Raw genomic sequence first — 22,272 nt, 5'->3', positions numbered from 1 at the left:
GTTTCATAGCAACCAAATGTCTCCAAAATACTCCACCGCCCCACAGATTCCACAGGTGTTCTCGAGTTAAGGGCTTGGCAGGGAGGGGAGGGGACAGTTTCAGGGTGTGAAGGGAAGCAGACCGCAGTAGACATTGTGCTCCTGCGTGTGTCAGTTTTGCACTTGCATGGCCGGTTGGGTGGGACTTGTGCAAAGCTCTGATGTCATCCTTCCTGGTTTTGGTTTTGTCCCCACCCTAACCCAGCCCACAGGTAGCTTTGCTGCTGTCAGTCAACTCCTGTCACGCAGCCTCTCCGCCTGCATGTGTGTTTGTGTGTGTTCTGCACTGGGTCACTTCTTATTTGCTACACACATGCTCCTCCCCACCCGTCTCTGTTCACTGGTGATATGAACTTTGGAAGCAATGAGTTGTAGGCTGTGTCCCTGCCAGAGAATTCTTGAGTGATTATTCTTTGCCTCTGAAGGTAGACAACCCTCATCCCTGCTTTGTTCTTTGTCCAGGACAACCTAAACGTCTTCCTCAAGGCCTGCGCGAAGCTTGGACTAAAGGAAGCACAGCTCTTTCACCCGGGAGATCTCCAGGACTTATCCACAAGAGTTACAGTCAAGTAAGTGCTGATCATATGAACTTTGTAATATATTGATACTACTGTGACATTTTGATACCCGTCCGAGTTGATAAAGATTTCAGAGCACGTGTTTCCTTGTGTGAGGCATAATTTAGACTGCAGTTAGCAGAAGTCAGAGCTATTTTCAGTTTGCATGTATTGTTGTTTTGGTTAGCACCTCTATAAGCACAGTTCTGTGTGTTTCTTTAAAATATGATGGAGGGAACAATTGATGAAACTACACAGGTCAGAAAAACAAACCATGTACTTTCCAGCATGTCTCCCCTGTTCTGAACTGATCAAATGTATTTCCTTTTTGGTACAAGTCTAGAAAGTCATCACAATATATTAGTCAGGTGCAGGATTTACATCTTAAATGAATGTTTTTCTTTGAACAGAAAGAAGTTGCATTTAGTAAGAGCATGGGTTAGAGAGCAGGACAAAAATGTCAAGACACTACCCACAGTGTTTTTGTTTTGTCAGTTGCAGAAAGTTGCTTTTGGCAAGTTGTGTGCCATGCAGGGATGCATGTGGTATGTTGAACAACCTGTTCAGTTGTAGGTCTGCCTTCAGGACGGAGCGATGTAAGGCAGAGCTCAAAGAACAGTCCATCCAGTGTGACACAGCAATGCTGTGCAAGCACAAAGAAAAGTGCTTTAGCAGCAATATCTGCAGGTTGTTAAACTTGTATACTGTCACCCAATAGCAAATAGGTGTCACAATAATGTAAAATGATGCTGAGATGCTGCCGCAACATTTAGGAGAATTTCTCCCTTGATCCACCCAAGAACCTGTCAGTCAATCTTCATAACCAATGACAATGGTGTCGAAACAGTTGTCACAGTCGTCACAAAAACACATACAGAGGCATATGTACTCAAGACTGGAATATGAACTCTTAATATGCAAATCCCCTGCCTTTGATTAAGACACACCCTCTTCCCACGGCAGAGGATATGCTGCCCTAAGATAAGACAATATGAGTCATTAAATGCCTGAGTCAGTGTCATAAAATATAAAGACTATTTTATGGCCCTATATGGACACTTTTCCCATGACATTGGCGGTAAATGACACCCATAGTTATGTAGCGACAGCTGACGTGTAACTAAAACTAACCTTTACATTGTGTTTTTTTAATGGATCAAACTCTTCTACCATGAAATCCTTCAAATGTCCTAGTCCCACCGTTAGGTTGGAGCTGAGTGTACCTCAGCTCTTTGCCACTATGTCCGCTTGCGTGCAGGGGTTTGTATAGAGGGGGGGGTCACTTTCTATTTTCAGCACATGGGTGTCACTTTGACAAGACGGATTGATTGGAATGGTATCAGGACTCAGAAGAAGATCTTTTAATAGTTTGTTGTCTCCTCCTCCCAGTACATTCTCCCCCTGCATGTGGTCTTAGGAGTACACTTGTATGTGTGTTTGTGCACGTGGTTTGCAGTTGAGGTTGTGGTGTTGTCACTGTATCCCAAATGTGAATGTGTTCATTCAAAAAAAAAGAAGAAGTGTTTTTGTGTCTTTGCTTGCTGCTGCAGCACAGTGTTGCTCAACAGTGACAGGTTTTCATTTGTTAGATGAACCTGCAGCTGCTCTGACTGTTCCAGAGTCAGTGTTGATGAATTACAAAGGGAATCTTTTCTTCTTCGTCACTTTTTTTTAATTAAAAGCACCATATTATCTTTGGGCTAAAATGTAGAAATATTTGAGCTTGTGGGCACAATTATGTGGTTCCCCAACTGCAGTATTTATAACTCATACACAGAGAGATGGCACACACAGGGTAACATGAGGACATAATCCCAAACAAGGCAAGCAACCAATGGTTTTATTTCACTGTTGCTTATCAGAGCCCATGTTGCAAATGAGCCACAGAGAGCGGAAGAAACAGAGAGCAGGTTGTCTCTATCAGCTGTCTTTGCCCCTGGTGTGTGTCCAACCTCCACTCCCTTTAACCCAGTCTGACAGGTGCTTTGCTCAGCTTCCCTGTTCTGTGTTTCAGCTACAGTGAGGTTGTAATCCTGTTGGTGCTGTGAGTTTCGTTTCACCTATTTTCAATGATATATAAAGCATCATACATACATCAGCTGCTTTTCATTTTTATTTTCTCTTTTGTACTGTCTTTAATTTATATACATTTCAATGTTCCAGTTTATTTCATTCCACTTGTGTCATTTTCGTTGAATATTAATGCCTGATAGAGAAAGTTATAGGTACATACAGTATAACTTTAACCTCTGTGTTTGCATTAGTGCTTGAAATGTAATTATAAAAACCCTGATAACTTTCTTTTGGCATGAAAATGGAGTCAGATATTGACTGAAGCAAGGTGTGCTGAGAACACAGTTTAATTCATACTGGTCTGTGTTTGCTACGACAGCCATAAAAGATTATTGGAGGTCTATTTTGACCTTTGAGCTTTGCAGTTGTTGTAGTATTGACCTTACACCATATGGCGTGCGTGTTGGTCTATTGCCTCATGTTGTCGAACCTGCTCTCTGATAAAGGCATTTATCAGTTAAAATATCAAAATCTGTCACATAGCATGACAAACTGTTGTAATATAGAAGCAGACTGATAAGAGGAGCCTGTTTGCCGCTGAGTGATGTGTCCTGGAAGATTTCCCCACATCATTGACGTGCTGTGAACTATAGCCGAATGCAAATACCCAGAGGTGTAGACTGAATCTGATTCATCATTGGAGACTATGATTCACTGGCTACTTTGGACCAACTCTGTCAGTTTCTAGCAGCTGCCCAGGAAATGGCGAGTGAGGGCATTAGAGTGCTTCAGATGAATCATGGCATCTGAAAGTGCTCTTTTTAACTTCAGCCACTTCCTTTGGACCCTTAGCTGCCATTTGGAAATTCAGCAGCATGGAGTCAAAGTTAGACTAGGACCACAACTCTGAGTTGACATAAAGGAAAAGCCCAGAACATGCCAGGATTTCCCTAATGACACAGAATGTCAGCTGATTGCTGTACGCTTGACCTCTTTGAATGTTTTAATGACTACCATTTGTCATAGAGATACTTAAACATGCCATCTGCCTTAGAAGGTGGAAATTGCAGTATGTTGAAGGAAGCACATGTCATACTGTAGCATTAAAAATTGTGCTGTTGCTTATACACCTTATTTAAGCTACATCCTCAGGTTAACCCTCCACAGATCTACTGTATATTAGAGAAAGTCTAAGAGGAATTACAACATATTTGATCCTCTATATTCTTGTGAAAGCCAGATGCCTTGGAGAACAAGCTGAGTAGTTTTGGAAAGTAAATTAACGTGCTGTATTTAAACAAGTCTTAGGTATTTGTACTTAACTGTAGTATCTCAAATGTATGACACTTAATTCTTTGTAAACTACATCTAAGGGGAAAGTATTTTACTTTTTACTATACTACATATATTTGGCGGCTATATTTAGTAGTTACTTATAAAATGAGATTCACTGTTAAATATGACATAAGGGATGCATAGTTAGATTCACCAAAATCAGGTACAACATTAATTCAACTCAACATTAACATCAACTCTGCAATGTTCGTCTCTGCATTATGAGTATCTATCTTTGATACTTAAAGTGGCTATAATCAAATTTTTTTTAGTAACAATGTATTAGAAGACAATTTTAAGCCAACTGAGCCCACAATTATCACCTCAATCTTCAGATCTCCTCCAGGAGTTGGTACATCCTTACATCGTACTTTTTCTGGATCTTCTTTGATCTCTTCTTGTTCAGGACCTCTTCCTCTTCAGGAGTCAGCTTGGCATAAACATGATTCTGAATAAATGATAATGTTTTTTCATATTGCTGGATATGCAAAAGAGCTAATGAGAAGAAGAAGAAACTGTTTGCTAACAAGTTAGCCATATCGACATATGTCAATGCTGGGTTCACAACTTGTTTCTCCTGCCCCCAAGTGGCCAAAAATCAGCTCGTGCAAAAGTATATTTTGCCAAAAGTACTTCTGTACTTTTCATTGTAATACTTTTACACTACTACTACTACTTCAAATGATATACAAAATATATGGCCAGCTTTTGCTCTGTGACCTCCAAAAACTGACAGAACACATCCCCCGCAGAGAGGAGTCCAAAGTCTCACTCATTGCCGCCGTTAGATTAAGCAAATAATTGACAACGGTTGACTGCTCTCCAAACCAAAAAAAAAGGAAACTTCACTGCATTGGCAGATACATCAAAATAAATTGTCCGTTGAGGAATGTCAATGACCCCCTTTAAACAATAAATAAAGAGGAGTGGCTATGTGGTGTGATTACCTGATTTGGATTATGCAATGGCATCCCTGGCTTAAGATCAAACCAAATGTTTGAACTACCTGAAGGAATGTGCTGTTTCCCAGATAAATGTGGACTCACTACAAAGCCTGTTATCAGAGTTTATAAAACACCAACGTATATTGAACCTCATGCCATGTCTGTACTGTTAGTTATGTAGTTTAAAGCTCCCATTTTAGGCTCATTTTCATGTTCATACTTGTATTTTGGGTTTCTACTAGAACCTATGCTTTAATGTTTTAAAAAACATTATTTTTCATACTGTCTGTTTGAATATACCTTTATTCATCCTCTGTCTTAGCACCTGTCTCTTTAAGCCCCCCTCACAAAACATTGCAGCTGGGGAATGACTGTAGCAGCACTTTCTACCTATATATATATATAGTATAGTTGTAACATCACAACCGTACAGAAGTCTTGACGGCTCATTTAAAGGCACAGTTACTGAATACAGGCTGTGTGAATTTCTCTGTGTTTTTAGAGTTTTGATAGTTTCACAGTATTTATATAGCACCTCGACCTGCTTTATTAAAAAAAAAGACATGGACAGCTCATGTTTTATAATAGGGGACCTTTAAAACGTATTGTTTCAAAGTGAAGTTCATAATGCAAAGAAGACAATGTGCCCTGTGTGTTAGTATTTCGGGTGTGGTCCACTGAGCTGGCACTGCACGTTCTAGTTTTGTGGTTTAATATATGGTACTGCCGTCACTTGTTGCAGCAGTGTTGTGTGAACTGTGGGCAGATTGTGAAACCAAACGAACAATGATGATGATCAAAGGCCAATAAAGTTTCTTCAGCATGGACATGGCCCTGGCTGTGAAAGGCCAACACAAGGCTTATATTTGTGCTCCGTAGTTGACTTGGAGAGAGAAATGCCAGCCTCACCCTCTTTGCTCACTCACAGAGGCAGCAGTGTCTCTGACAAGTACGCCACAATGATGCCCGACACTGTCTTACCCACAGCTGATTGCTCTTTTCAAACTCTCCTTGTGTCTACATTTTTCAGGACTGATGCATGAGAGCGTCTGGGTGTGTCTTTGATTTCCAAAGTATTTCATTAGAATGAAAGAACAAAGATGAAGGATGTTGTTGAATGCTGCAGAGCAGGTGATCTCCGCTGCAAAGGTATGCTTCTGATCACACATGCACACCCCTTAATTTAAGGCTTTAGTGCTGGGTTTGTTGGTCTTTTGGATGTTATTGTCTCAAAGAAACTGCCTTGATCCCATTTGTTGCTGTACATGGATTGAGACACATCCACAGTTTGGTTGTATGTACAGTTTTAATCAGTAGATTTTCGTCTTGCTAAAGATTGAGACATCATTTTGACTCAGTTGCAGGACAGGGAAGTGATTGACTGATTTGGAAAGATCATTTACTTTGGCTCATTTTGAGAATGTATTTTTCTAACATTTGAATAGTGGCTTATGTTTCTTCAGTTGTATGTGTTTCTTTGTATTGGCAGAAAACACTCTTCAACTCTTTCACATGAAATGAATTGAATGCTTTGGCACAATGGTGTCATGTCATACTGTCACAGTTTGACAAGATAAAAGTCAATTATGATAAGAATATAATATAAAGTTGTGTTATCAAGTTATTATATACATTATGGTTTTGATTAGTATCCAACTTATGCAGCTAATGTTGATCGGTCATGTTACTGTTGTCTCTTGTTTTATCCCCCTAAGCTGCTAATTTGCATGTAATCATGTCTTTCTATCTTTGCCAACTTGTGATGATGTGTAATGGCTGGCTGGTGGAAGTGATTTGAATGTCATGTTACATTGCCAAGCTGGAGGGTTACCTATCAGAGCTCTCTGTACTTACTGTATGGCACATATATATTGCCTGATACGGGTCAACCGCTTGAAATGTCCCATTTTGTAAAAAGTTAGATTCCCATGTCTTTTTTTAATATTATTCTAAACAGGCTGAGGTATATAACTCTATAAGTATCAAAATATTCATTCCATTAATTCTCAAATTATAAATATGAACCTGAAAATGAGGATAATATGTGTCCTGTTTAAATTCTTAAACCAGAACCTTTTTTTTATGTGTCACGTAAGAAACAAACCTAACAAAGAACTAACACACCTTCACAAGACAAAACGTCCAGTGTAAGCAAGTCATTTCTTGGCTGTGTGCATGATACACAAATACCATCTCCTTTCGGCACAATAAATATAAAAAAAAAACAAAGCGATGTGATTAATTTCACTGATAAAGCGACTTCATAGAAGTTATTCCTAGCCTCTGTGCAGAAGTTGTGTGCTTCAGACTCTGATGACGTTCTCGATGATTATGTTCAATCATATGAGCACTCAGCTGATTTGAATGGTCCTGAGGCTTTGGAGAAAAATGGCCCTTATATATTTTCCTTCTGTTTAGCTATTACCACTAGCCATAAATAAGCATTATGAGAAGCCTTGTGGTGCTAGTTTTAGTATACAGCTTCTTTTTTCTGGATCTGGCTTCCACTGCTATAATTGTAGACTTTCTAACTGTGTTCCAAGCCACACAAGAGGGTGCATTTTTTCTCCCGCCTCTTTTATTGGGCCTATAAATTTGCAATATGTCAAATTGGTAACGGTCCAGTTCAGTTTTTCACTTGGCAAATTATCACATTGGAAGCCCCTGGTGTGAGATGACGCATACTGGTGAGAACGTTGATCTGCTTCCCTTCCCACTGGTTTAATCTTTAACAGTCCATTTTGTTTTATAATATAAACCAGTGTTTTTGATGTAAACTCTTGATCTGTCAAGTAAGTGTGGATGTCAGATAAATGTAGTAGAGTTAAAAAAAGAATTACCTCTAAATATGTTTCTGTCTGAAATGCAGTAAAATAGAAAGATAGAGTAACAGCAAATGGAAGTACTCAAGTCAAGTAAGTATGTAAACCAAACGTGTACTTACTTTCTTATACCACTGAGAGCTTTATAGAACAGTAACTTGTTTCCATCTAACTAACAAAACTGATTTTAAAGAATTAAAATGATGTTAAATGACATTATCCAGCTTTGTTTCCTCCCTCCAGCCTATATGAATATTTGACTGACAGGCAGTCATCAGGTGTCAACCCCATAAATGCATTACATTCTCAGCAGGTGCATCGGTTGCATTGCATGCTGGGAAGGGGCTGTAAGAAATCCATGTGCTCAAGGGTAGAGACAGGCATGTGTGACTATTGCATTACCACATGAGAGCAGGAATGTGTAGCATGCACAGGGGAGGTGAAGCAGACTCTGTCAGGTTACTGTATGCACTGTAGCTGTTTATTGGCCTCTTTAAATATAGACTACAGTAAACATAGGTGACAGGTACACAATGTACATTTAAAAAAAAGGCAATATCAGGCTTGCAGGTTGACACTGAGTTGAATTTGGTTACACAGGAGCAAGAATGAGCTGACATTTTTCCTGTGAAAGTGAATTACTGACTGCCAGGTCAACTGTCAAACCCCAGAAATATGACTGAAATGCCGTATGACCTGTAGTATGTGTGGGCCTTTGTTGCTCCAAAAGTAGAGATTTGTTTAGTATTCAGATGTTAAATCATCATTATTATGTTTTAATACGTTTTATTTGAAATCTGAAACAAAAACCCCCTTTGTGCCCCTGAACCTTAACTAGATGTTTTTACAGCTGCTTGATTGTGTGATTAGTGTAAAAATACACAGGCACACATAAAACACTTTACTTTCTGGCTTATTATGTTTCCAGAAATGTGTATTTGTTTTTCCCTCAGCCTTTGTGTTGTTGTGTGAGAGTGAGTGAAGGGCTGGCAGTAGTCTGGATTGTGCTCTCATTTTCCAGCTCTTTCACTGCTCAACACAGAGATCCAACAAGCATGCCCTCTGTTCTTTTTATTGTCATTTTTCTCTTACACACACACCCCTGTTTTCTGCTCTTTCTCTCACAGGCATCAAGAGACTAACAGGAGGCTGAAAAATGTGAGTGGAAACATATAAGCTTTTTTGCTGAGAACTTAATTTGTTGACCTGTCATTCATTAATTATACAAAATAAAACATGATTAGCTTCAGTCCTGTTCAGGTTTCGCTAGAGAATAGAATACGGGAACTCCACCAACTTTACACTTCCAAGTGTTTACAGGTGTTGGGAAGTACCACCTACTCATGCAGGGGGAAAAAGTTGTGTAAAGTCTGTTGTGGCTCCAGAGAGAGCTGCACAAAATCTGATCAATTGCCTCGAGTGATGTCACTTGAGTCAGTGTCGGTTGGGGCTGAAGACTGAGTCTGAAAATAAAAAAAATCTGTAGTTAAGGAGTCAGAAAGAAGTGAGCTGTCGACAGTCAAGTTGCATTGTGGGTAATGTAGGCGCCAAATTTTAGGAAGAAGAATGCGCGGATTAAAAAAAACATATCTCTGCTTCTCCTGTATTGATTTTGACTGTCCATCATGAGTCTGACAATACCATAGGCGCAAAATGCTAAATCTGTGGAGTAATCTTTTAATTTGATACCTTAATAGACCAAAACACCGTGACACTGCGTTAATGACAACAATGGGTAGACAGCTCGTGGTTGATTTACATTGCCAAGACATGTAAAATTGGCAAACTTGTTTATTTGTGTGGTCAGTTGCAATCAGCAACATCCCAGCGTCGTTCATACTTACTGCTAGTTTTGGGTGGTGTCATCCTCAGTCTGTGGCCGAACAGGTAAATCAGTTCTCCAACCTAAAGTTAAGGGAAGTTTTGTTATTAATGAGATATGAAAACATCAAACATGCATTTTAGAAGAATGAGGTGAGAGTATATCCAGGTGTTCTGTGACCCAGTTGGCTCAGTGCTGTTAAATTGTATGTACGGGCATTTTTGTGACATCAAATAAGGGGAGAGATGTGGTGGACGATGACAGGCACAGCCACAGGATCCACAGCCAGAAACAAACCAAAGACTTTGCAATCACGTGTCAGATTTCAAGTATATTTCAAAGTCTTTCCTATAAAATTAAAAGGTAACCTGAAAGGCATTAAAGGTTTGGTAAGGCTTTTACCATAGATGTAATATCCGGCGTACATTTTAATTAAGATTTTCAAGTGCAAGTGAAACCATAGAATTTCTCAGCACAGCTTCATTACTTTCAATTAATCCTACATTATTTTAATTGTATTGCATGTGGCCGCATGACTTAAAACCAAAGAGCTGACATGTCAGTTTGAACCGTATCGTGTAATAGGGGACCGGCATGGTTGATGTAACGATGACTGTTTGCTTTAGTGCAGCACATTTACCTGCCCAGCCTGATAATGCACACACAAACAACAACAGAGTATTCTGGATGAGCCTGGAAACAAGAGCAGGGCACCGGGTGATATCGCCTTGTGTCAGGGTAGCATCTATCATAACAATCACCTGCTTTAGCACGGCACAGAACATTCATCAGCTAGGGGACAGGTATAACTATGGGTTTTGTCTGGTAATAATAATTAATTCCTACATGTATGGTTCGTGTAATTACCTGCTTGTTTTCTTCTCTCCAGGTATTAATCACCATTTACTGGCTAGGGAGAAGAGCTCAGTGTTTCTATGATGGACCCTACCTGAATTTTAAGGCATTCGAGGGCTTATTGGGCACAGCACTATACAAGGTAAAACTGTGGATATTTATCCCATTGTGCACTCTGATCTGTCTTATCTTTGTCGTCATGAAACAAACGTGTTATTCTCCTGTGGAAACCTGAAACAGCATGCATGAAATCCTCTTTTACAGCCATACCCAACACATTTCTGTATCCTTCCTGGTATGAAGGCTATGTGCAGAAGAATGACTTTTAAAGGCCAAGGGGGTCTGAGATTGCTGGCCACTAAAACCAAAGCTACGTTAAGTCATAAATGACCTGATCCCTTGGCTCTGCTATTTTAATCTTGTTTATAGCACGGCACACAGTTCGCATAGTTTACTTCTTCTTTTCTTGAAGATGCCGATTTCCTCCCCATGCTCATTCTCGTGTTGAATTTGGCACTTTGCTTTCACATGGATTTATACTGTAGGTGGCGGTGTGCAAGTCCTCTTTGATTCAACTGACTACAGGGATTTTCACTAATTGCAGTTTGTGCGCCATGTACGTTTAATACGATAATCCAAGTTCACTGGTGTGGAGTTAGGCTGGGTTTAGTATGTGGACTTGTATTGTCTGGTAGGATTCAGCGGATTAAAGATGTGAAAATATATTTTTTTTAAAAGTGGCTGACAAGTCTTTGCATGTTTGTAGCCCTGCTAGTAAATTTGGCTCTGGGGCTTGCTTATGTGTTTACATGCAGTAACATAAGTAAATATTCATCGAGGGAACATGGAAGATGGCACTGTTTGTTCTTACACACATGTAGAAAGCAATGAGGTTTTTCCGTTTAATTTACAGCATGCATTGCCCCTTATAAACAGTATTATATGAGCAATATCTACAGTCTACAGAGGGAGAGGACATACAGTACAGGCTTCACACTGAGACGTACCACACACACACACAAAATGGAGCTAAATATTGTAATTGGCACCCTATTATCTGACTGTGTTTCTGTGAAAGGCTCTGCAGGAATCGTCCAGTCACAAAAGTAGCAGCGTCAGAGACAGCGGTTTTGGAGATAGCTGGTACTCAGAGCGAGAGGAGCTCTTTCAACTGAGAGAAGGAGGAGGAGGAGGAGGACACAGGAGAGACGACTCCCTGGACAGCTTGGACTCTTTGGGCTCCCCACCCCAGAGCATCTCATCTGAAACCACTCTTAAAGGCAGCAGCGAGGGTAGGAGACCTCATTTCATTTGCATCTATTTATGAGCACAGTCAGACATGTGCTGTAGTGACAAGCTTGTAAAACCTTCTGTTCTTGACCTTTCTTCTTTTAACCCTTCTAAAGCTGACTTCGCGGCATTTAAGAGGTTAGAGAGATGTTTTTCTTTATTTTTTGTGATAGCTTTTGAGATGGTCCCTGACACTCTAGCTGTAGAATGCTATTGAAGTGTTCAGACTGTCTCAAATGGCATCTTGCAATTGCAGAGAACTTCAAATATTTGTGAACAGGGAAGATATGCTGCATCAGAGCCAGAAAGTTGCCTCCCATTTGTGAAAACAAATACCTGTTGCCATCTAGTGGTACGCTTTTGAAAGTGAAGGTTTTCAGTGAAAGGAAGGAGATATTATGTATATCAGTGCTAAAGCCCGTCTATGATCTTGTCTCATAACAAAAGTGTGGCACGCTTTGAGAGAAGTGCTCGTCATTGATCTCAGAGAGGTTGTCCCCCCCTGTAGCAGAGGGCAGTGAGACATTCCACAGCCGTCCACACCGGCTTGTAAATGAGGAGGCCTCTGTTCCCCACCCGGCACCCCTCTGTTACTCCTCCAAAGTCACGCCAGAACACACAACACATTCTCCTTACTCGTTTCTTTTCCCTCTTCCCCTGTATGTTTCCTATACACATCTTTGTCCTCCCTCCTCTCCTGTTCTGTCTTTACTCCAGGTTGTTGGAGTGACACTGAGGCAGACTCTGTTTTGAGAATGGCTGAGAACAAGGACACTCTGAGTTACCGCCGGTCAATAACCATCACACCCAAGGCCAGCGCCCAGTTTAACCAGTTCCTGCCTACTAAAGACAAACCCTCAGGCTACGTGCCTGCTCCGCTCAGGAAGAAACGGGCCGAACGCAATGAGGACAACCGGCGCAGCTGGGCCAACTCCACTTACACAGAGGATGAAGGCACACTCACCAGGTACTCTTACACACAACAGTAAACACTTTGATCTGTTTGAAGGTGCTGTGTCTCACCTAAGCTAATTCATTATATTCCTTTTTGTATTTTTTCTTTACAACAACGTAATCTAGAAGTGCTGTGTCCGTACCCTAATCCTCGGTTTGCGCTTCAAATGCCTGAAGTTTTCATTGTGTCCTCTCCCATCATGTTGGTGTTTGTGATGCTGTTGTGTTGTCTGCAAATGGTCGATGGTGGTGTGTACTGGTGTTGTGTTTCATTTGCTGTGGAATGATGACCTCAGCGAAACAAAGCCTTCCTCTGACTGCTATGACAACAGTCGAGGATCCCAGAGTGCCTCGCCTGCGGCTCATCTTCAGTTGGCCTACGAGTATGAAAGTGGCAGCGACTCGGACGCAGATCGACCGGACCCTGACCTTGTTCTGGATGACCTGGCCAGCAGACGCTTCCACAGCCCATCCCCAGCTCCTCCCACCAACTTTGCCGTGCCCATCAGTCCTCTGGCAACAGGAAGGGCGTCTGGGGTTAGCGGGGGCCCCTGGCCTAAGATCACTATGACTCCCAATGTTTCCCCTCAACAGAATGTGACCTGCCTCAGGTCAGAGAACATGAAGCAACAGTGTGACTTTGATTTGCCTGCCTGATGAGCGCAAATTAGAACGCTTCTCTTACCCTCAGTTTGCATGGTTAGTTGTAACCATGAGCAACACACTTGGTTGTAATATGCGGCCTCTAACAGTGCTCTAAAGTCTTCCATTTGTTGCTTTCTGTTGGGATTGTTTTGACTTTAGATGCAGCACGTCCTTATTTGCGCCTTCTGGGTTTTATAAGCTTGATTTGAGATTGCAACATACTTTCTCAAATCAAATTTGCTTCTTTTAGTTTGGTTTTGAGCTTGCATTGGTCTGCTAATCCTTGCGTCATCTCATTTGAGGTTGTTTTGCTTGAGGGATATGCTCCCCTTTGCGTGACTGGCGTGCTGTGCTGCAGCTGAAAAATTCTTTTGACACGTGTGATTGGCTGTCTCTCTTGAGCAGCAGCGGCATCAACAGTGGGGAAATGCAGCATCCCCAGCAGGGCTCCGTGAGGGTGGACCACCGCCCTCCCGTGTCCACTGACAGCCTGTTCAGGGAGATATACGATGACTCTGAGGATGAGGACGATGAAGACGGCTATGCTGACCCCGTCCAAGATGATCTCTATTCCCGCAAGATAGGCATCAAACCCGAGCCTGTTGCCAAAGTATCTTATGACAAGTTCTTACCAAAGTTCTGGACTCCTGAAGAAGACATTCACATACAGAAGATCAAGCTGGGCTCTCAGAGGAGACCCTGGTACAAGAAAATGCAAGGATTCAGGTGTGTGAGGGCATTAAAATCCAACATAATGTTTCATTCTTTCATACGTACTACACATACTTTAAATCCCTGTATATTACATTTTACAGAGTAGAAAAATAATTGATATAATTTATTCCCTGCTTCTCTAAATAATTATTGCATGCCAATTTCACCTTTTAGCTCCTAATATTCAAAATTTGGTGTTTTGTCATTCTGTATAGAATCCTCCCACTTACTTTTCTTTCTCTTTCCCTGCCATTGCCTCCTATCTTTCCACTCCCTCCTCTCTGTGCTCCTGTCCCCTTTCCCTCGTCCACCCTGCTGTCCTCGGCTGTAGCTATAAGAAGTCGGGCTCTTCATCAGATGATTCAGACTGTGACATCAGTCCTTGGCTCTCCTCTGCCCCCTCTCCCTCTGGTCCCTCTCCCTCTCACTCCCACACACACGAGGCCTCGGCTCACACCACCCTTGTTGTGGGGAAAAGGTCGATACAGCTGCATGATTGTGACACTGAAGGAATGTTTTAGAGCACCCAGATTTTAAAGAAGAAATATAATTGGCTCCTGTTGGGGCTGAATTCCTGATGAGCTGCTTTCTAATGTATTGATGATGATAAAACGCTACTGGAGGCTTTACTAACATGCCTTTATAGAGCAGTTTGTTTGCACTGATCTCAGTGGAAAATAAACTCTTTCAGTATTATTTTACTTTTATTACAGTCTATTCCAGTGAAGACTTGACTTTTGTTTTTATAGAAACTAGCATCGAAGTTTAATTCGTAGCAGAGTGATTGAAAATCCTGATTTGATCAACACCTGTTTGAATCAAATATCAACATTATGCGTGCTTGATGTATCTCTTCCTCCTTTTCTTGCTTCTTTGATCCAGTTCACATGCATGCACTCATCACCTCTCTGTCCTTTTTTCTCCTCTTGCCCACCCTGCAGTCCTCCTTTTCAAGCACACACTCGCCCACAGCTCCCCAAGATACAGTCCCCTCTGTTAGAAACCCCACCTCTGGTGTTTGCCCCAGTGGACCCCGCCTCAGGTCCAAGACTGGTCAAATGTGAGAGGTGGCCACTCCTGGGGCGCCAAGACCCCCGGGAGCCCCCAGATCGCTTTGATTATGAGAGTCTTTGCCCTGACTTGGATAATGATGACATGTTTACCAGGCGAACCCTGGCCTTCCAGTCCAACACAAACTTGGCTATGATGAAGACTCAGCTGTCTGCCCACCGTCGCCCCTATACGTCTGAGCCACAACTCAACATAATCACCCAGCAGCACAGCTGTGTCAGCACCGATGACAAAGAGTTCCCTGATATCGAACAGGATGATGTTGTTTATCGTAAGGAGAAGGCCCAGGAGGCTCGGCAGCAGCGGCCTCTCTCAGGAGCCCCTGACAACTATGCACCTATGCCCATCCTTGAGCCATGGGCTCTGCCTCCTGATCTCAAAGCAAGACTCCTGTGTCCCCCATGCCCTCTGACACAGGAGGCAACAACAAACAAACAGAATCGGGCTGAGAAGGAGATGCGTCCAAAAACAGATGACATGCTCATCCGGAAACTTGGAGTTTGTTCTGAACAGAGCCAGAGCTCAGCCAATCAGATGGCGCCCTCAGTACCTTCTTCCTGTAGTGAAGGTGACCTGCAGAAATGGCAGGCGATTAGGGAAGCCAGTCAAATACGATATAAGAAGAGACTGATGGTGGAGAGGCTGGCTGCTCTGAAGTTGTGAAACAGATTGCTGTAATAGTGCCTGTTCTCCTTACTTTGTAGACTGTGAAAACGCCTTTTCAATATTTTCTGTCTGATTGTGAAGTGATCTAGACTGCATGTTGTAGTTGATTGGTCTGAAGGCCACCACAGTGATGGATGGGAGTTATATATATTTTAGCTCTTCTCTATAAAAACTAATCGGTGGGTCACACAATGAGGAACTTTTTCCTGTTTTAAATGTTTGTTGATACCTCAGAAGTGAAAGAAACCGTGATAAAAGTCCATATGACATTGTCACCATTGGGCCATTGGTTGTGGTTTACTGCATGATAGGAATGTAATTAATGTTAGTATGGCAACACGTGATATGTACATGCTGAGTGGAAGGCAAGACTGTACATTGAACCTACTGCTACTGTGTTTTTGAAGTGTGATTTTTTTTTTTTTTAACAGAACAACACAAATCTCCAACATCAGTAACCAAATTGTTTAGCACATCAAAAGCCCTGTCAAACAGACCCCCAAATTCAGCATTTCATGTTTGGTTGTGTGAATGGGGAAAAAAAAGCTTAATAAAGAAAATAAAGCGACTTCATGATGTCGTGATGGACTGATGCATTGAACTGGCCATTTGTTGACCTCAGCTAGCACCTACTGTAACACGGATTTGACCAGAGTTCAGTGTTGTTTTTCTCAGCAGAAGGAACTTCACACTGACATGTAAAGCTCAAAGTCCAGCCGCACGAGAGTGTGAAAAGGTTCAAGCCTGAGTAATATCCAAACATAACCTCCTGAAAACACTGACGGCTCCGAGCGGGGTAATTAAATGAAGTCTTGTCCGTTGAGCCGACATGAAAGCCTATATAAATTCCCCATGGCTCTGAAAGAACATGAAACTTGTGGACTCCATGGTAACCTGAACACAAATCTGTACTGCAGTGTTTGCACATTGACACACACAAGTACGCACAAAGCAACCATTTAACGTGAGTCAAGGCCATCTGGATTTACTTCACTTCCATGTGTAAAGCCAGTGACATCATATTGGAGTCTCCAGAAAGGCAGCATTGTCCAGAGAAACACACGTCTACACACACATCCCCAACCACATGTCAGGGAAAGGAAAGGTGATACTGTGCTGTAAGCCTACACAACTTTCTTCAGTGTATAAAGTTAAAAACAGAAGAGTCATGTTTTAGCTGGGTTTACATATATTTGTAGCGCCCAGAGTCACTATTTGGTCTCATGGTCTTGACCACACCACTCTCAGACTCAAGGATCCTTCTGCAGAAATGTGACTTTGTTGTGTTTGGTTCTTTCCGGTTTCCTAGACAGCAGCAAGAGAGTATCGACGGGTGAGTTGATACGGGCTCCCAGGAATGTGGCACGTTTGCATTTGCTCTGGCCTCTTACAGTCGCACCTCACTACCCCCTGCTTTTGTGCCGCTGTTCTCACTCACTAGCTACTAAATGCTGACACACAACACAGTGTATTGTATGGCACAAGGCCAAGTTCAGGGTGGGCGGGGGTTTCATCGCTCCACAAAGCTCTATTGACAATGCAACAAAGTGAAAAGATGCAATACGCTGGGTCATCTATCTAAACTGTAGTGTGTCCTTGTGAGAGTTATGACTGAGCACTGGTCTAAGCACCCTGATTGCAATATGAAACGAGTGTCATTTTTACAGGTAAGTGGAGAAACAAAGTGCATTTTCTGAAAGCTGTGAGTGACTTTGCTCTTTTGCATGACGGGGGAGTTACTGTACTAACCCACTGAGCTTACATCACTGCACAGTTTTTTTTTGTGTGGTTTTGTTAGTGTACCATGTTTCCAAACTAACACTTGGTTACAGTGTTTTCACCATAAGCTTCTAAACATATACAAGGTGGGAATTATTTTGACTATTTGAATTTTGGTTGGTGTGTTTTCTACTGTTTATTTAACACAATGGTAAGAGATGGTGCATGCATACTTGGAGTGGGATATTTTTTGAATTGTACTAACTTTTTTTTACCCTGTAAAGCTTCTGCCAGGATATGCAAACTAAACATCCCCTCCATTTCTCTTTAGCTGCTGATGTCTGTGTCTTTTTTTTTTTAAACTTTAAAAACTCCTTTTTTTCACAGGAGTAAATCAACAAGTGATATCCAGGTCGCCCCCACCGTCGTCCGGCAGGAACGCTACGAAGAGCTCCAGAAGTATCGTGAGCAGATAAAGGAAACTGAGGATAAGTGGCAGGATGTGAGTATAGCACATCAACGCTCGAGGACATCTGTTTACTTCCCACCATTATTCTTTTACGAATCAAGACAAGCTGACTCTGGCAGTAAGACATTATATTCCCAACACAGAAGTTAAAGGTGAACACATGAGCTGAAGGACCTCTGCAGCAATCAGGACAGCAGGTGTTGCGGTGCTGTCTGTGGCCACAGGGTGAAAACAGAGCTGCTTAGATAGAAGCCAGAGACCGAGGTAGACACTGATTGGTGCAGCACTGCCCTCTGGCTATGGACTGTCCTCATTTCCAAATCAGTGTACATCCTGTATATACTAATAGTATAATGAACGTGAAATGGTGTTATGATTTAATATAGACAGATGATGTAAGACAGAGAGATACAGTTAATATAATACAATTCATCCATGTAAAATTGAAGTTCTTCCTAGAAAATCCTTTCTGAAGGGCAGTGGTTCTCCAATTTTAAACACTGGTGATCATCAAGTGTTCATTCTTAAGTAGATAAATTCAAAAGTAATAAAAAGTTATCCATATTTACATTATATGACTTGCTGTGACAGTGGTGTGTCCGTCAGCAGTCTGCTAGTTGTCTTGGCAAAATAATGGAGCCTTAAAGTAGCATTTAGGTCACACAGTCCCCAATACACAGGGGAAGTGAGCCGGGAGGAGCCTAAAGCACACAAATAGAACACCTTCAAATGTAGCCCTTTCTATTTTTTTTGTCTTTCTCTTTACTTCTCAACTCCCTTCCCTTCAGCTGCACAGTGAGCCATGCAACATGACCAGTCGGTTTTATCTAGATCTAAGCTGAATTGTTACAAAATGCTGCATGAGGTGACCCAGGCTTATTTTTGCTGCAGGACTTGAGCAAATGGAAGAACCGACGTAGGAGTGTCAACTCTGATATAGTGAAGAAGAAAGAGGAAAGGGAGAAGATAGAGCAGGTCACGTACAGCGGCAACAGAAGGTCCAAGACCTTCAAGGAGATGCAAGAGGAGAGGTAAGAGAAAACATATTTTGATAGTGCATTATGTTATTGGTAGATTTAATGTGAAGTATGACGACCCTGGTTTTCATCAGAAAACAACTGAATTTGTTCCTCTTTTGCACATTTTTGTACCCTCAGAGGGGGATCCTTTGCTAAGGTAATAGTAGAAGTAGAAGTTTTGCTGTCTTAAGCTACAGGAGTATTTGTGCAGGTGTGAATGAGTAGGCTGTAATTGTGTCTTCAATCAGTGTGAAAGTGTAATCTCATCATTGCTTACAACCTGCCTCCCCTTGTTTTGCCCCACCTCTCGCTACCCTCCTCTTTTACACTTGTGCTCTTCTTTCTACTTTCCTTCCTGTCACTTGTCCCCTTCTTCCCCCTAAATTGCATCCCTTTCAATCCTCATCTTTAATTTCACCTATCACTGTCCACTTTTTTCCTATTTACCTCTTCACCCACCCCCCCCCCCCCCTCCTCCTATGTCTGGTCCACAGAGAAAATAAAGGAAACAGGAGCAGCATTGGCAGTCGTCTCGGATCTCTGTCTTACCTTGACAGCGAAGACGTATTTGATGAACCTGTCATTTCCCCTCGTACCCGAACCCTTCCTGCCAGGAGCTACACTATTGACACTCCTTACTATTCCTCCGAACCACCTGAGCCTTCTCTGAAAGAGGACGAACCCCCAGCTGCCTCCCCAGCTACTGGCAGGGCCGCTTCCCCTCCCACCTCACGGGAAGTTGACATTTTGGACAGTCCTGCAGGCAGCGACGCCACGGCCACCATCACTCCCACCAACCACAGCTTTTTCCACAGCTCCAATTCTCCAGCAGTTGCACCTTTACAGAGGAGTTCAGTCTCAGAACGCACCAGCAGAGTCAAGACAGAGGAGACCACAACCACAGTCTCCTCTTCTGGCTCCCAACAAAAGGTGTTCGAGCCAAGGCGCCCATTGTCGGGCACACAGACTGAGGTGGGGGCCCCCTCCTCTGCTTCTCTGTACAAACAACCACAGCCCAGCTCAATGGAACCCAAGCCTCCAGGGGTGTCTCGGGTTTCCGCCTCCCTCCCCAGGAGCTACCAGAGATCGGATAGCGCACGTATAACCTCAGTTGTCACAGCAAGGCCCTTCGGGACCCAGTCGTCCCGCCTCACCTCACTTCCCCGGGTCTTTACAGTGAGTACTAGACAATTCTACAACTAAATATAAACTACCGGTGTAGCACAAAGAGCTTATAGACATCTAGAAGGCAGGGGAAAACTTTGCAGTAAGACATATATGCCTGTTATTGTGTTATTTGTTTTGAGTGCATCAGTGTTACCCAAGAGCGATCTGATTACTGTGTGAATAATAGATGAAGCTAATGTTTTAAGAAAACCAACCCAACTGCCCGAGGTGCTATTTTCAGCTTCCTTCACATTTATTACAGTTCCACTTTTATCACATCAGTTAGTGACTGTCATGTGGAGATTGAAAAGGTTTCACCCTCACTGAGTTCACATTCATCCGCTGATTCCCCCACCCCTATTCTAATATCTCTTCAGATTTAAATAGATTATTTTGTAATGGACAGCCCTGTTTTATTTGCATTCTTTGACAATCTGCATCCACCCCGGACAGATGGACGACTCTCAGAAGCGCGTCAACGGGGATACCGATGTTTCTAAGAAGTCGTCGGTGCCGAGCCGCTATCAACAGTTCATGACCTCTGAGGACGAAGCTCAATCCAGCTCGGCACACAGCAGTGAAGAGGAGGAGGAGGAAGAAGACAAGACCGCTGCAAAGAGCATCACCACAACTCAGGCTGTCTCACCTGTCCCTCCTCAGGTCAAGAGTGAAGCCCCAGTCAGTCCTGCTCCAGCCAAAGAAACCAGCCAGGTACTCAAGTTACCTTCTGTTTATGAAACCAATCAGCTTGTATATTGAAGAGTGTGTTTGTGACACAGATTTTATTTTATACTAACAATGTGTAGAGTCACTGAATGTGTTTTTAGCTTTGTGGTAATAGATAAGTGAACCCAAATGTATCATTAAATAATTCAATCAAGCACTGCAGAAATTAAAGAGCAACAGCAGGTCAGCATTTAATCTACAGCCATTAATGATTAATACAAAGCTTTCTTGCCAAAGCAATACACACAGACACACAACCTGACATGCTGATCTCCAGAGCGATGGAAAGTCAGCACCACACCTCTGCACTTAAAGCTGTTTTTTTGTGTTTATGTGAATTGTTGTTCATCTCTTCTCATGTGTGTTGGTGTTCGGTTTCTAGGAGAACTACTGTGAGACCCGGATCAGCCTGAACCAGAAGCCAAACAGCAGCCAAGACTTTGGCTTCCAGGCGGCCTGGGACTCGACAGGAGCTCACGTCAAGTCCATCCAGCCAGGTAACAACAGAGATATTTGAGAGAAATACCTGCAGACAAAGGGATTTGAATTGTATGGGTTAGAGTTTTAGTCACCTTCAAAACTGTCAACCTTAAACTCCAACATTTCCATGTTTTATAAAAACAAAGATCAAACAGGCTTGGTCATATCTCACTCTCACTTAAGCTAACTGATGTATTCACAGATGCAGTACAGTGCAACCAGCAAGCCAGTGTAGTATTTTACAGCCAGGCACTGCTGGATAGTTGTCAGCAGGTTTTCGAGTCCATTGCAGTGGCGAAGCCAGACCTATGTAGGGCAGGATATATCTGGGTCAGATCTTCTGGGCCTGAGCCTCTCTATCTACTGAGATTTGCCACACTCTCAGCTCATGTTATTAATGTTTCACTAATACTTGTTGTGACACCTAACATTGATGCACAAACTCTAGCTTTGCCTCACCAGTTTCAATCTACTGTACCGTGTACTTAAGAGTAACTTTGTCGTCGTTGTTTGAACAGTCAGGGTATGCATCGTGTCAACCTTGACAAATCGGCCATCGTGTTATTTATAAGGATGACACAAATCACCATTTCTCTAAATGTACCAGTATTAGCCAGCTGGCATTCTTTCAACTGCAGTCCTTTGGCGAGATGTTCCAAAACCACTGAAGTGACAGGTTTAGAAAAACAAACATAAATTGAAGAAATGAACATGCACAGATCATTTACAACAGCAGGAAGAAGCAAACCATTGATGCAACATTACAATGACCTCATTCGCTGATCAGCACCCATGCAAAGCGGTATTGAGCAACAGAACAGAAATTGGCTATGTTATTATTAATCACTTTTGGCATTAGCCTTGCAGAGCCATGAGACACAACGTAATGTGCGTAATGTTAACAACCAGTAGCATTAATCTTAGTAGGATGTTATAAATACAAAAAATGTTCAAAAGTTGGTAAA

The 22,272-nt window shown here is 42.3% G+C and overlaps 2 protein-coding genes across 10 annotated transcripts in view; both read left to right on the top strand.

Moving 5' to 3' along the window:
• The window catches only part of LOC310952968 (LIM domain only protein 7-like), a 48,571-nt gene that overhangs the window by 13,837 nt on the left and 12,462 nt on the right, over window positions 1–22,272 (top strand). For 8 of the 9 annotated variants that reach the window (XM_083921840.1, XM_083921845.1, XM_083921844.1 and 5 more), the window contains 11 exons: window positions 502–608; window positions 8,838–8,868; window positions 10,422–10,529; window positions 11,466–11,679; window positions 12,395–12,644; window positions 17,037–17,060; window positions 17,834–17,948; window positions 18,807–18,946; window positions 19,429–20,110; window positions 20,555–20,812; window positions 21,210–21,324. In XM_083921840.1, the coding sequence (XP_083777966.1) occupies window positions 502–608; window positions 8,838–8,868; window positions 10,422–10,529; window positions 11,466–11,679; window positions 12,395–12,644; window positions 17,037–17,060; window positions 17,834–17,948; window positions 18,807–18,946; window positions 19,429–20,110; window positions 20,555–20,812; window positions 21,210–21,324 (2,044 nt within the window). The remainder of the gene's footprint in view (window positions 1–501; window positions 609–8,837; window positions 8,869–10,421; window positions 10,530–11,465; window positions 11,680–12,394; window positions 12,645–17,036; window positions 17,061–17,833; window positions 17,949–18,806; window positions 18,947–19,428; window positions 20,111–20,554; window positions 20,813–21,209; window positions 21,325–22,272) is intronic. The other variant, XM_083921841.1, reaches the window with a different exon arrangement.
• On the top strand, window positions 14,542–17,030 carry LOC310952969 (LIM domain only protein 7-like). The gene has a single exon (XM_083921848.1). It carries the CDS (start codon window positions 14,882–14,884, stop codon window positions 15,722–15,724), a length of 843 nt encoding a protein of 280 aa, XP_083777974.1. The 5' UTR covers window positions 14,542–14,881; the 3' UTR covers window positions 15,725–17,030.

The sequence above is a fragment of the Echiichthys vipera genome (genome assembly GCF_963691815.1).
Source record: "Echiichthys vipera genome assembly, chromosome: 10".
NCBI lineage: Eukaryota > Metazoa > Chordata > Actinopteri > Perciformes > Trachinidae > Echiichthys > Echiichthys vipera.
Note: the sequence above shows the minus strand (reverse complement) of the source record. Positions and strands in the feature narration are given on the sequence as shown.